We start from the raw sequence: 15,592 nt of genomic DNA, 5'->3' as shown, positions 1-15,592 counted from the left end.
GATGGTTGTCTTTCCATGCAACATTTGGAAACTTTTTCTTCAGTAAGGCCAAGACTGCTGCTCTTACCCATTTATAACAGATGAGTCGGAAAGATCTCACCAGCCAGAGCCTGCAAGGCGAGAGAACCTGGGAACAGAGAGGCACCAGAGCCAGGGTAATTTTAATGAGTCTGGATTGAAGTTTGGGCTGAAAGTGTGTGTTTTCATCTCTGATGGGGAAAGCAAGCTCGGTGTGAGGACAACTTCATGCATCTGATCTAAAACCCGTCAGAGCGAAGGCGGAAGCCTGTTTTGTCTGTAGAACCTCTGTTCAGAAGCAGAGCAGTCCAGGAGGAGCAGGGATGTTTGCTCTACAGAGGAGGTACCTTAGTGGGAATTTTAAACATGCTGCATCTTCACCATGCTGTGGAAAACTGCGTCCTATGAACCTCATGAGTGTCCGTGACCATGATATGCAGAAATACCACCTGCTCATTCCGGAGGAGGACAGAGCACAGCCAATAGCTGTACAAAAAGCACAGCGAGGCTTCACATCAGCACCAGTGGAAGCGGTGTGTGGAGTTACGGAGGTTGTTTCTCAGCCTGAGGTGAACGTCTTAAGAACTTTCGGAAAAAGAACAAAAGAGGCCTCAGATAACCAGTTCCCAGAATGTGATGCCTTAGAGAAGTGGAGACAGCCCGATAGCAAAATTTGTTTATTTACAGTGTTATGTATTACAGGAAAATCAGTTTAAAAAGTCAATGCTTCTTTCTTCAAAGTTGCAGCATTTTGAAGATATTAAGACAGACCTGAAGGATTCTAAATGTACCTGATTCCAGCCTTCCTGGCCGGTTTGGATCTGCAAGGTGAGACCGTCTTGGTGTTTTTTCTTTCCTGTTTCCACCTGCCCACTGCCCACCCCCCTGCCCCAGCCCTTCGAGTTTCAAGTAAGGCATTTCTTTATTTTTCTTTCAGATGAGGTTTCAACAAAACAAAAGACAGTATCTGTGGGTTTGGTTGCTGTGGTAAACTTGAACACTTAGCGTGCTGACACCGTCTACCTCGATAGTTAAACGCATGCTTTGCCATCAAAAGGTTAAGGACTCCCCTTGTCTTGAACTCCACAACGGGCCACGCAACCGTGTTATTGCCTGCCTTACACACACGGTTCAGCCAGTCGCCCTGTGTATGCTCTTGCCAGCTCACCAATTCCTTCTGCCTTTACCCCGTTTCCAGCAACAAGCTGATGTCTGCAGAGCTCCCAAAGCTCTCCCGTTACTTAAGGCCACGTACGACACCTCAGTCAAACTGATTTCTTACAACTTGTGAGTCGTACGTACCAACCCAACAGCGCAAATTCCTCTGGAATGTGCTTTTTGCTGAATTCACTTTTAAGATCTTCTGCATCTTCTAGTCTGTTCATATGTGCATGTTCAAATTAGCAGTGGTTTAACTTTGAGCACATTTAGACCTGAGCTTTATGTTAAGTTGCTGAGCTCCTACTTCTTTCAAAATCCACTTACTCAGAACTCCTATTAATTTAGCACCTCTGGAGTAACTTGTTTTGCTCTGACTAGAGCTCAAACGTTGTGTGATGCCATGTATTCCAGGTATCGTACTGGGCAGCCCCCGGTCCAGCCCCCTGAAACAAGAAGCTCCTGCCAGCCTCTGTGGAGTTGGAGTCCTTCTCCTGACCTCAGCCATGGTTTAGCTGAAAGTGCTGGATGCTCTGCAAAGCCCTGCGTCAGCCTGAGCAGAGTCCTAACCTTTGGAAGGCATTGATGGATCCATCCATCAAGTGTTTGATAAGGCGGTTTTGTGTCAGCGTTAGAGATCAGAAAGGTTTTGTTTTTCGTACGAGAAAGATCTCAGCTTTCTTTGTTCTGATGGTGACCTTTAACAAGGACAAATAACTCTACTCATTTTGTTAAGACCTAAATAGCAGTACATTAATGAGCGTCTGGTACAAAGAACTGGTAACTGTAATCAGACAGGTTTTAAGCTAAAGCTTGTAGTTCAGTCCTTTTCTTTTGTTTGTGTTTTTTAGAAAAAATCCCCCTGGGGAATGCTGTACTTATTGTGCTTTCTTATCGTTCAGGAATCCATTGGCAGCAGCAAAGTAGTCCTTATGGAAACCGTTCTTGACTGCTGTTGTGACAGGGGGTTCCTTTACAGCCGTTCTCGTAGGTGCTTTCCGGTATGTCTGCAAAAGCAACATCCAAAGTCAATGCTTGGATTTAATTAGTGCCCCCCAATACTAGTTGTGGTGACCTGTAAAACGGAGCTGTGTGGTGGTTGATGATGCAGAGGGATATACTTGCCTCAGACTACGCAAGAACTGAATTATTTTCACTGCCGTACTTTGTAATGTCAAAATAAATTTCTAGCCCTACACTAGAAGCTGTACAGCCCCTGCTAGAAAAGGCTGAAATAACGCAAAGACAGAGCTGCTTGTTCCTTTTATTCCAGTGAGGGAGGAAGGCTCAAAAATTTGCCTGGCAGAGCAAATTCAAACCTTCCAAGTCTCAAATGTGGTACGTGACTTGCTACACAAGTGCAGAAGAGCTGAGCTGCAATGGGGAGGCCATTGCTGCTGAATGACTCTCTTGAAGATATTTCGCATTGACTGTTTTAACTGACTGTGTTTTTATACAAACACGTATTTATAATATATTTATATAAATTTTAATACAAATGTATTTCAAGTACTGATACTCATCCTATGTGTGAGTTCATCAGGACTGCTACACAAAAATCTTTCCCCCACCTTCTCGGAGAGCTCTTGGACGATTGCTTACCTTAATGTAGAAGTTTATGAAGAGAATGACCAGGGTGGCCATGTAGGAGGACTGGAACATGAGGCAGCCAAAGGGGAACCCACAGGGCTTCACAGCTGCGCTGAGGGTGTGCACAATGGTGAGCAGGAACTGGATCTGTGCAGGAAAGATCACGGGTGAGTATTTGCTGAGAGAGGATGGGCCTTAGCCCGGTTAGATACTACAACATCACCTAGTCCTGCTCCTGCAAAGTTCAAGAGCACTTCAACTATCCCTTCCTGAACCTGAGGGTTGAGTTGAAATGATACTCTTAGGAATAAAAAAAACCCACAAGGGGTCAGAGACTTCTAAAAATGAGTTTATTAGCTGCAAGGAGTGTCTATTTTCTATGTAGAAGGTCAAAAATAATGGAATTTTATGGACTGTAGAGCTTCTGTTGTATTGTAGAAAAATTTCTAGGCATCATTTCTTTATACCAGGCTGCACTAGTGACTTATTCTGTGTGAGAGCTCTGTTGTATCTGAATACAAACAGGCTTAATGCTGCAGATGACAGTGTTTATCTACCATCTCTTTCGGCTGCTCTGGCATTTTGAAGAATTTCTGGTAGTTAAAAATGAGTAAAACAGATACGAACCAGTTGTGCCTGAGTGAGGTATTTCTTCCACCAGAGATACTTGCGCATGGAAGGGATGACCGACAGGCCGTAGTAAGAATACATAAGCACGTGGATAAAGCTATTCAACGTGGGTCCAAAGAAACCTATAACAATCCATCAAGGAAAGCGTTTTCATACGTAACTGCTAAAAACTGAGAGAAGATATTATTGCCAGTGTCTCTTGTATACAGAAAGTCTTCCCTTCGTGCTTACATTTTACTAAAGATATTCTTGATGTGGAGAGATGCTCCCTACAGGGTTTTTCTCACACTTAATATTGCATTTTCACCCCATATTTTTCATTGTCTTCACTTTTCTACTCTGTAGTTCACAGGTTATTTATTTCTCTCCTAAACATTCTTTTTCTGCATGAGTGTCTCCATTACTGCTGTAAGTTTTAAGTATTCTGTGGGTGACCAAGCTTCAGGCCCTTGAGGCACCTGCTGTCCTGCTCCCTGATGCAGGAATAAGTCCTAAAGCGCAGTACACTCCACTCTGAACTCAACCAGCCTTATCTGGCTTTGTCTGAGCATCAATCTCACTGATTTTTCCACTGATTCATTACTTAATTACTGATTAATTACTTAGCTACTTTTCTACTCTGTTAATTTTAACAGTGTAAAGCCAGTGGGAGGTGTGGGGGATATTTCCAAATATATACAAGTGTGGTGAGGAGCGGCTGAGGGACCCGGGGAGAGGTTAGCCAGGAGAAAAGGAGGCTCAGGGGAGACCTTCTGGCTCTCGACAGCTCCCTGACAGGAGGGTGGAGCGAGGTGGGGGTTGGTCTCTTGTCCTGTTGCTTGCTGTTGTTCTGGAGAAGAGGAAACAGCCTTAAGCTGCACTAGGAGAGGTTTAGGCTGGACCTGAGGAACAATTTCTCCCCCGTTGGGGGTGTCCAGGCGTGTCCCAGGCTTGCCCAGGGCAGTGGTGGAGTCCCCATCCCTGGAGGGGTTGCACAGCTGTGTTGATGTGGGGCTGAGGGACAGGGGGCAGTGGGGACCTGGCAGTGCTGGGGGAACCCTTGGGCTGCAGGAGCTTAAAGGTCTCTTCCAGCCTTTCGGCCTCTGTGATTCTAGGAATATGTTCAGAGATGGTAGAAAGCACAAACTCCTTGTTTGTTTACACCCTGGCAGAAATGGCTCGTAACGGCTGTGCAATCCTTGATCCCTCCTGCCCACACAAGTGATTTTCTTTGATTCTGTGCTGTCCCATAGTAAGCAATAACAAATGTGAATCTCGCTTTTTGTTCTGAGAAACACCTGCAGCAAGCTGCTTTCCAAAATCCTGTAGTGGACTTTTACTAGAACCTGCCGGTGTCTGGCAGCTCCCAGAGGCTGTGAGCGTTACTGACGCTGTCAGTGACGCACTTGCTTCGTGGGGCGGTGGGATTCCCCTCCAGCACCAGCTGACTTACAGCCCAGGTGAAGCGAACACACTTACTCTGCCCACAAGGGATCCAGTTGAGGACACACCACCAAATGTTGAACATCGTGGCATGGTGATACACGTGAAGGAAGGTGATCTGGCTGCTTTTCTTTCTCAGCACAAAGAAGATGGTGTCCATGAATTCAATTACTTTGGAAAAATAATACCACCACAGCACCTTGGCTACCTGCACAGGCAAGAACAAAGGAGTTGGGGGGTCAGGATCTGTCCATCAAAGGGCTTAATTATTGCTGTGGTTCATCGGTCTCTTGGCATGCAACCTCCCAAAAAGCATTAAAACCTTGTTGAAGGAGGAGCAGAAGCTCTTGCTTCAATTTTATCTCTCTTGACTGAGGTAGTTTAGAACAAAAGCATAATTTCTTATGTGATTGTATAAATATATAAATATAATTTAAGTAGTATGAACTTTGGGTTTCTAGTTCTATTTTTTCATCGAAGATGCAGTTGTGGGGTGTTTAATTTTTTTAAGGGTGATACCATTTATACTTAGTACTGAATAGATTTTGCTGGTAGCTTCTTAAATAATCCAACTTCAACACTCCACAATGGCATAGACCCTCCTCTAGAGTTGAGATGCTTTGTCAGAGCCGAGGAAACGTTTCAGGACAGTTAAAGGCAGTTAGGCAAAACAAAGGGGAAAATACCTTGTTGATGGGGAAAAAGTATAAGTGACTTTTTCCTCACCAAAAGACAGATAAATTTGGAGGACTGGGGAAAATGATGTAAATTAACCAACTTTCTGCCCCTGAGCATTAAGGTTACACGGAAAGCAAGCCTGAGCGAGGGGTGACAGAGTGAATACGTGGCATTGCTGTGATGCAGAAGGGTTGAAACCAGAGACAAGCCAGGTCAGCACAATGCCTCGCAGTTTTCCCGAGTTTAGAGTTGGGCTTAAATCAGTTTCCAGCCAGAGTCTAACAAGTGTAACATTTTAGATGATTGATTTTTCTCCCAATTTCTTCCATGATCCATATTTCAGCAGTTGGGTGACACCATTTTGAACACAAATCTTGATATATGACATTTCAGAATACTCCCTGTTGTGCTGTCCATGGAGGGCAAGGATGGTGTTAAAGCCCTCACGTTAACGATGTCACCCATACATATCCTTACGGCTGCTGTCAGGGCAGATGTGTTGCACCAAGGGCGTGGAGGGAAGGGCTGCTGAGGATGCTGTGGTCTCTCACCCGGATGTCAGCCTCCCCTGCGCTGTGGAGGTTCTGGCACTGCAGGTTGTAGCTTCCTTCCCACGTGGCAAGGATGAGCTGGAACAGAAAACAGCAACTCTGTCACTGGACAGACGTGGCAGTTGGCTTTTACCCCTGCAGCTGCTCTGTGTCGATTGATGAAAGCAGCGTGGCAGGTCCCTGCTCCTCCGTGAACTGACGCTCCTAAACCAGACAACTCGCTAACATCTTCTCTTTGAGATGGGGAAGGCACCAAGGTTGTGTTGGAGACACTTGCTGCAATGGAAGCTTTTGATGTGGAGTATTTTTATAGTGATGACCACCTAAAGCCATGCAGCACCCTCTTGGAATAGGGAGCATAATTTCTTGTCTACAAACTCTATACAGAGTCCATGGATTTTAAAAAGGTCTTGCTTATTCTTGAATGTCTGAAAAGTAGCTTTGGGGGCTAAGTGAGCAATTAATGTTCTGGGGTCACTACAAGGGATGTAGTGAGTGGTGGTAGGAGAAGCAAACATCGAGTGTTTATGCTGTAAACACGATGGCAGGATGGTGTGAGGAGAGAGTTGCTTTTAATTCTGGCACTACGTTCATGAGGAAAATCCGTATCAGCATCTGCACGGACTTCTCCCTCCAGTCGAGACTGGAAAGCAGTCTCCTGTGCTGAACATGTAACAGTCCACAGAGAAGTGGGGCAGAGGGACTCTCAGTGATCCAACTCAATTAATTCTTAGCATAATACGTTTTGAAAGCTATCGATAATATCTGGAGCATTAGCAAATCACCCGGAATGCTTATAAATTCACATTACAAAGCAATAAAACCTGGAGAACCAGTTTTCTGCTGTTTTTCCTCTAACTCAAACGTAGCTGGTATATGTGGCCAAAATAACCCATAGGGATTACAGAGAGAGATGAAAAGACAATAAATGGATGTTCTGCAGATAACTGCTATGTAACAAATGAAACCAACCCAGTCCTTTTTGTAACGATCCGTGTTTTGAGTGGAAAAGGGGCTTCTCTCCCTTGCCTGGGCTTTCTAACGGGAAGGATACTGGTTACTCTAGAGCTGGAGGACAGAAGCAGACCCATGCTTGCTTATTATTTTGAGGTCAGCAAGTTCTTAGTCTGGAAAAATGCCTAAATTCTTTTTTCTCTGTCAACAAAAACTCTTTCAAATGTAAAGCTGTGCTGTTGAGAAACTCCTGGCCAGTCCGATTTAATACCCCACAAGTAAATGGGAGACTGCTGGAAGGATTAGTGGACTAATGACTTCAAAATGACTTGAACGTACGAATGCCGATGCCTGTGTGTTGCTGTGGTCTGGGGATAGTGAAATAGGCTAAACCAAATCCCTTCCAGGCTAATTTTCCATGAATATTTGATTGCAGGTCCCGTTCTGAAGAGCTGCTGTGTATTATTACTTTGCGGTAGCAGTGGTTGTACTGGAGGCTTTTTACGATGTGAAAAAGCTTCATCGTAGAAAATGTTCCTCTTGATTTCTGATAAAGTTCTACTGAATTCTGTTTGCCCGTGCAGGTGAGAGCCAGAGCACTGCCTTTTTCAAGAGCAGGATACACGTTTTACCAAACTGCAGAGCCCAGAAAGGTCAGTGGAAAAGACATGGAGAACCGGGAGGGTGAAACTGAGGTGTGAGGACAATGTGTGCAGCCGGAACAACGGCAGGTGAGAACAGCAGAGTCAGCTCCTCAGCTCTCCAACAAATTACCTGACTGAGAACGAAGAACTCCTGGGAATTTAACTCTGTCTAACAAAGTTCTTGCTCAAAAAACCTGTTTACTGTTGTCCTTGCATTTCACTGCATTCTGCTGCGCTCTTGGTGACCTTTTGCTATCTAATTTGTTTTTCTTACTTCTCCCTTCTTCCAAATCATGAGTGCGCCTGATCTCCTCTGGTTTCTCACTTTGCTCTTTTCCTTTTGTTCCTCTAAGGTTAAGATAGTCTTTCTTTCCTAATTAAAGAATTATTTGAAGGAAACCTCCACCTCAAGCACCAATTCTTAATGGGTCTAGAATAATTCTTTGCTTCTCTGCTGAACTTACATTTGCTGACTTCTAGGCAAATGAAGGACTAAATTTATTTCAATCTTTAAAAAAGGTAAAAAATTATTATGAAGTTAAGTTTCTATAATACTTAAAGGGGGGGACGCTACAGGAAAGATGGAGAGGGACTGTTCATCAGAGAGTGTGGCGATAGGGCAAGGGCTAACAGATTTTACCTGGAAGAGGGGAGGTTTAGATTAGATATTAGGAAGAAATTCATTACTGTGAGGGTGGTGAGGCACTGGAACAGGTTGCCCAGAGAAGCTGTGGATGCCCCATTCCTGGAAGACCAGGTTGGAGGGGCTCTGAGGATCCTGGGCTAGCGGAAGGTGTCCCTGCTCATGGCAGGGGAGTTGGAACTAGATGATCTTTAGGGTCCCTTAGAGTCCAAACCATTCTATGATTCTGTGGTAAAATGGACTTGCTGGAGGATGAAATTTTCAACTTGTAGAAACAAAGTGAAGGTAATTTACTCGTTTTTTATTTATCCTTTAAGGTAGAAGATTTTTCTTCTGGCTTCACTAAAAAGTTTGATGCACTGGGCTTCAAATACTCGTGCGGTTCTGCCCTTTCCCCTTTGCTCTGAATCAAGGGGTCCTCATGTGGACGTGGCTGCTTGATTACAAATCCCATGGATTTGTAATAAGTCTGTGAAGCTACCTGGGGATATAGGCAGCTTGAGACATCACGCCACCCCTATGCTAATGACACGTATCTCTAGATCTCCTCTTTAATCTGACCCAGATGGTGCCAGTGTCCTGGTTTTCTCAGTGCATGATCAACAAAAGGACTTGGGTGAGACCCTGGTGACTAGCTGAGATTTAATTTAAACAGGGCAGAGGTGATACTTTCTGCTGGGGAAAGCAGCCTGAGACTGTGGTCAAGATTATGTCTCCTGCTATTAAAGAGCGAGAGTATCCTCACCTGAGTAATTCCACAATTCGGAGATCAGCACTGGGCCCCTTTGTTTCCAGTTTCATTACTGGTGGTGTGACAGTTTTATCCTGCGGTGAGCTTCACAGCCTTACCTTGGCCTGTTCCATTTACTTTGTTGAAATTCCTAGCACAGCCATCTATCGCTACGACACTTCTGCTAAAACCGGCGCATTGCTCACCTCTCCCGGCATGGGAGAGCGCTTACCTCTGTGAACATGTACAAGGAGAGCAGCGTAATGCCAAGGTTATACGCGATGAGGTGAGCCCTGAGGGAGAAAGGAGGCCTGTTCTTCATGAACTTGTTGCCCAGCCAGATGGAGAGCAGGTATGCTGCAGTCAGGAGAAACGTGGGGAGGTAGGAGTCCAAGAGGAACCATCCTCTGACCCTGGCATCTGAAGAGGGACACGTACAATTGAGAGAGACAATTACAAAGGCCGTGACACGTTAAAAACAAACGACGCAGGGGGCTTAGACGCAATACAGCCACACATACCAATTTGGTAACAACTGGTGTCCACTTTATTCCCAAACAGTTCTATTTTTATACCATAGCTAATTCATTAGTAAACACCATTACATCATATCTAAACATTATGATTCGTCACTGGTTAAAAAAGTTAATTCATTAGTAATCGGTTACATCATTTTTAGGCAGCACGATTCATTACTTGTCATTAATTATGTATCAGGTTAAAAAAAGCCCTCCCTTTAATTACCTCACTTAGAAAACCTGTTCAACACACCTGCTTGAAAATAAGTCATTCGACCTTGGCCCAGTTCTCACTTCTCAGCAGTTTTTTAAACAAAGATCCTTGCTGATTAAAGTTTGGATAGCTGAGCTGAGAGCTCCGATAAGTAATTTCAAACAGAGAGCTTTGTAACACTGCACTTTTGCTACCTGAGAGCCGAGGTTCTGTTAGCTACTAAAGCAGACTTTTAAAAGCAGACTTTAAGCGAACTTTAGAATTATAGTTTTGCTAACTCAAAATAAGATTCTGGATTGCCCAGAATATGTCCATTTTCTTGAAGAAATCCCACAGTGACAAAGTGCTGCTGAAATACAGCAAAGCACATTATGCAGAGCACACTGAAGGTGGGAGTCTGCCAGGCTTCGCTCGCTAGCGCTGCCCAGGGCGTTTACCTCCCCCAGACTGCACACCAATGCAGAGAACACTTGCTGAAAACTGTGTGGGACTCCCTAGTAATGTAAGGCCACTTAAATCTCCTCATTTAACAGGAAAGAGAAAATTAAAAGAATATGCTATCCTATATGCTTTTAAAAAACTGTAATTTAATGATTCAACTTAATATTTAATAAAATATCTTAATCTGCTCAAAAGCCAGTTTGCAGGTAATATTAGAAAGTGTCAAGTTGCCAGTTAGAAAGCGTCAAGTTGCCAGTTCATATATTCTTTTAATTCTGCACTTGCTATTTAAGCATGAAGGTGTGTAACATTTGCTAGAAATGTTACGTGTCCCTAGAAATGTTATTTCCTAGAACTGTTATACAAGGCGGGGGGGGTGTGTGTGTGCGAATTTTCCAAAACCATTAGATGTGGAAAACAAATAGCAAATGTTTACTGTGGTTATCAGAGCTCTTTGGCAAGGCAAGGGCTGGCTTTCTCTCAGTTGGTCCCGCTTGCCAGGTCCTGGAATGAAATATTAAGGTCAAATGCTGTTTGCCTTCTCCTCACGGGTAATCCCACTGGCAGTAATCCCACAGGGCAGCGTGTGTGAGCGAAGCCTAATCCTCTCTGCCAACCTGGGGGCACCACGCGTTGTTGTCCTGTGAGCAACTGGAAGTCACGAGTGAAAAGGGGTGTGCTTTCTTTTTTTTCCAAGATGGAGCAAAATTTAATTTTCCATAGCAAGACTCTTCAGACATTTATCTATGAAAAGAACAAGGGGTATCATGGCTAGTTTTTCAGAAAGGTTGCTCTAAATTTGTTGTGATTTATGGAGTATTATGAAAAAATAACTCAGTGAGAAGCTATTGAGCAGGTCACTGGTTCTTTCTGCTATTAGAAACTCTTTAAAATTATTTTTTAATGAAGACCAAGATTATGTTAAAAATTGTAATGAAACAGAAGGTGTTCCCAATGCCTGAAAAAATTTTCCTGTTTTTCTGCCTGTGATTTTGAAAAGGCCTGGGCAATGGATGATGCACAAACCACGTGTGCCCCAGCATTTAATGTTTTCAATTTTGCTGTGAAACAGGCAGCCCAGGGCAGTGGTGGAGTCCCCATCCCTGGAGGGGTTGAACAGCCGTGTCGATGTGGGGCTGAGGGACAGGGGGGACCTGGCAGCGCCGGGGGAGTGGTTAGAGTCCATGAGCTTAAAAGTCTTTTCTAACCCAAACAATTCTGTCCTTCTGCTCCCATATGGGCCCCCAACAGGACACAGGAGTCACAGGGCAGGTCAAGGTTGTCCTGTTACAGTGTTGAGGGAAATTATTGAAACCCGTACCCTTCCCGATGATTTCCCATGCCAGCCTTGGTAGCGTGAAGGGTAAGACAGTTATTGCCAGAAAGTGGTTTATAAACAGCAGCCAAGGGAGGTGGCTGTTCTGTTTCTGCTTACGCTTAGCCCTGTCTGGCAGGAAAAGGGAGGTTTGGAGGTGGCAGGCAGGGAGAGGAAAGGAGTCTAGTTCCAAAAGTGTTATCAGAAGGCAGACAGGTCAGAAGCGTTTCTGTTGACTGACAGTTTGATGTCTGTGTTCAAGTACTATTGAGGGTCCCTGTCAACAGGATTATTTTCACAACGTTGAACCCGCACAGCATCTGAAATTGAGACCAAGGCAGTGAATAAAGCCACAGTGTGAAAGCGCTGGACCACAGCAGGGGAAGGAGCAGGCGCCCATGAGCTCCAATTGCTCCGTAAATGAGCTCATTCATGGGCACTGGCCACGATGTACCAGACCTTGGGGTGAAATCTTGGCTCCTCTGAACTGAGTGTCAGCCTCCCAGGCTCTCTGAAGGTATCAGGCTTCTATCAGTGCGGTTTAGAAACGCTTTGATTCAGGTTTCAGTACAGCTTTGGCCATTTGGTGTCTGATTCAGACTTTCTGAGGTGCAGAGGGTAGATAGATGGTTTTGTACCCATGGCTGCTACAGTTCCTACTCAGCTGAGGAGCGGAGGAGTGCTTATTTCTTCACCATCATTTTATTAACTGTATCTATTCTGGACCACTTGTGTTTATTTCACAGATGATACAAGCAACCAATTAACTAGAATTAGCTCCTGCAATTAAATTCTCCTTAATTTTTGTGTAACACCATGCAATACTCTGCAGGTAGAGGTGATCCTGGAAAAATGAACAAAACCAGTACAGCGATACTAGTATTTCAGCAGTGACTACCTGAAGTGTAAACCCCAGACATGGGATTGATTTTTAAAGGAACAGAGCACTGGTGTCTGTGCTTTGAAGTCATCTGTCTGTTGAATGAAGTGTGTACTGTGGATGAGAACTGGAGAGGGAGAAGGGGAATGCTTCGTGGGCTTTAGACATTGGGGGAAGCTCTCAAGAATTCATTTTTGGGGTCATTCTATCCAATTTAAAACTGTTTGCTCTTTATTGTGAATTATTTATGTGTACAAACACATTGGTGGGAGCTCTGTTATTGGTGAAACATATGATACTGCGTCATTACACCTCCAGTTCAAATAAAAGATCATAGTGAACAGGCGTGGACAAATGAGTGCTATCACTGATGTCTGGAGAGGGATGGTGACGTACTTGGGAAGTAACACAAACAAGACTTGTTTAAAGTGCCTTCTAGAAGCCCAAAGGGATCTGTGTTAGATGAGCTACAGTTTGTTCCTCAAAGTTTGTCCTGGACTGACAAGGAGAGTGGAATGGAGGAGAACGTCATGTCCATTTGGAAAAATAAAACCCCCACAATAGTGCTTTTATGCTTGCGATCACGTTTCTTTGTTTGTATTAAAAGGTAGAAGCCATTAATTAAACATATTCTGTTTCAATTAATTCTGCTGCAATTCCTAAGCTGCTCAATGTTCCTTCACCAGAAATGTGTCTTCTGAGTTCCACATCTGGCGCAGAGATGATGGGAAAGATTTTGTACCCATCCAACCAGCTAAGAAACCCAAGAACCTCCTGGTTTTAGGAACGCTGCAGTTTCCCTTTGTCCTCCCAATTAAGCAAGAGCTTTTTGTGGGACCCTGAGGACATTATTGCAATGGAATGAGAAGGCATGAGCATGGCTCCATCCCTGTGGACAGCAGTTCTGGCCTGAGCATGGGGAAAAGTTTGCAGGGCTATTCCTGAACAACGCTCAAACCCAGCTCTGCTAGCAGCAGGGTGGACTTACACAGACCTTTCCTGAAGGCTGGGTCTGCTGCCTAAGTTTTTGTCTTAGCTTTTTCCTTCATCCTCTTCTAAACTTACCCTTGACCTTGCCACTCTGTCCTCACCTTGCTGCAGCTCTTCTTTCTTTTTTTCTGTAGTTCTAAGTCAGTTTTGGTTTCATACCTGGCTCTAGCTATTACCTGTTTCAGCTCTAACAAAGCACGAGGCACCTCCCAGTTCTGCTGAACTGACACTGCAGTTATTCCAGTTATTCTCATCCAAACCATTTCAGAAAGCAAGAACAGAAAGTAGAAAGATGTTTTTGTTCTCCCAGCCCATCTATTGGCTTATCAGAACTCTGGATGTGACTCTGTGGGTGCTGAAAGCCCCTTCCTGCTTTTGCTCTGAGCATCCTTCTGGATTTTAGACTATTTGATAGTCCAAACAATAACTGGAGCATTAATGAGAAAAAGATCTTCCGCTTTCAGAATTCAGGGTTTCAGTTTTTTTAATCTATGTATGACTGAAGTCCTGTGATATTCTCAGAAACAAAAGGACTCTCAAATCTAGTTAATTTTTTGAAGTTAAAACAATCGGTTTAATTTCTTCTTTCACCGTCGGTATAACTGGTGATTGGTTTTAATTTGTATCACAGATAATGTCTGTCACAACAGAAACCTATTGGCTTTCTGTAAACACAGTGCATTGATGGATCCCTTACAGTAACGGTGTGTGCCTGCACAAACTGTAACTCTGCCTAGTCTGCATTTCTCAATGAGAAATTAGTCAGAAAACTGTGACTGCTGCTAGTTGAAAGATATTTGTGAGCAGCAATCTGGATAGGTATTAATTCTTACAGGGGCTCTAGGTGGAGCAACTTACCTCGCGGTCCAAACATATAGTCCACAAATGCATTTACTTCATGGTCAAAAGCTTTCAGGTGCTCCTAAAAAGTATGAAAAGTTTGTATTACAAAGATATTATCCCACGGCTCACAGAGAATGCAATTAAAAAAAACCCCAACAAACTGGCAAGGAGCACATCACGCTCAGGGATTTCTAGAGTACACGGTAGCACATCTACTGAAAAAAAAAAAGACCTCTTTAAATATGAATTCAGGACAGCTGGTGGTATAGATAACATCAGAGCCTCCTTACTGCAAAGTGCCCAACACAGAACTCTTCAGGAAGGGAAATGAAGGTTTTACAAACGAAAAAACAAGTACCAACAACCCCCCCCGGTGACAGGTGGTGTTCGCACTCTAGTAAAGATGCTTGTTGTGTTTCTTGCTGTGCCTCATTAATGTGAAACAGAGCTACAACACCTCTGCTCGCTGGTTTTGTGCTCAGAATTAACAGACCGCTTTGGAAAAACGTTTAATGGATTGAAGTGACTTGCAGGAGCGAGCATGCAAAGCTACTTGCTTTCATTCTTACGCTGTGTCAACAAATCTTACATGTCAAAAACAAAAGAACAAACCATGGTCATTCCTTTTATGTTAAAATACTGCAGACAAATCTACTCTTGGCTGCATTGAAATGGCAATTAGAGAGTGGATTCTTCTAGCAGTTACACGGAGGAATTAGAATTATAGAATAATTATGAAGGAGAAAGAGCAGAAAGAAAAGTTAAAAACCAATAATGGAATCGGTTTTCTGATGATGAATTGTTTTGGTTTAAGCTCCTCTAATCCAGCTGTTCCCCCAGCACTGTCGGGTCACCACTGACCCTTGTCCCTCAGCACCACCTCCACACGGCTGTTCGACCCCTCCAGGGATGGGGGCTCTTGTCTTAATTAGCACTGAATCAATTCAGCGTGTGGTTTGCTTTCATCAGTAATTTGAGAGCAGGATTGTTTCTAGGAGGTACAGTAAAGGAAACAAATGCACTTTGTGAGAACATCCCAGCATTTGCTTCCGGTTTTTTTATTGTTTCTCTTTACAGTAACAAAAATAGTTATTTATAAGATACGGATTGCCGAGGTTGTTGAAAACAATATATTTGTCTACATACCTAATGCTAGTACTAATAGTTTGGGGAAAAAAATATTATTACATTTAAAAAGGAGGTAATTTTTTGTGACTAGTCTTTTGTTCCTGTCAACACGACTGCAAGAGACCACACCGTATTTCTGGGTTTTAGAACACGTCCTCGACAGTACCTCTGGGCAGACTAGATGCAAGTGTCTTGCTCAACGTGACCTCTTGTATTTCTCAAGAAAATCAAGTAACACCAGCTTG

At 43.8% G+C, this 15,592-nt stretch overlaps 1 protein-coding gene across 1 annotated transcript; it reads right to left on the bottom strand.

Moving 5' to 3' along the window:
- Positions 1-2,022: 2,022 nt before the first annotated feature.
- On the bottom strand, positions 2,023-14,293 carry ELOVL2 (ELOVL fatty acid elongase 2). Its single transcript, XM_010144057.1, has 7 exons — positions 14,235-14,293; positions 9,251-9,438; positions 6,048-6,125; positions 4,855-5,026; positions 3,394-3,518; positions 2,779-2,913; positions 2,023-2,183 (listed from the first exon to the last, which is right to left on the bottom strand). Exons 1-7 carry the CDS (start codon positions 14,248-14,250, stop codon positions 2,055-2,057), a joined length of 843 nt encoding a protein of 280 aa, XP_010142359.1. The 5' UTR covers positions 14,251-14,293; the 3' UTR covers positions 2,023-2,054.
- Between the last annotated feature and the right edge of the window lie 1,299 nt (positions 14,294-15,592).

Source organism: Buceros rhinoceros, unplaced genomic scaffold (assembly GCF_000710305.1).
Source record: "Buceros rhinoceros silvestris isolate BGI_N320 unplaced genomic scaffold, ASM71030v1 scaffold10449, whole genome shotgun sequence".
Classification (NCBI taxonomy): domain Eukaryota; kingdom Metazoa; phylum Chordata; class Aves; order Bucerotiformes; family Bucerotidae; genus Buceros; species Buceros rhinoceros.
This window is presented reverse-complemented; position numbering and strand designations above follow the sequence as displayed.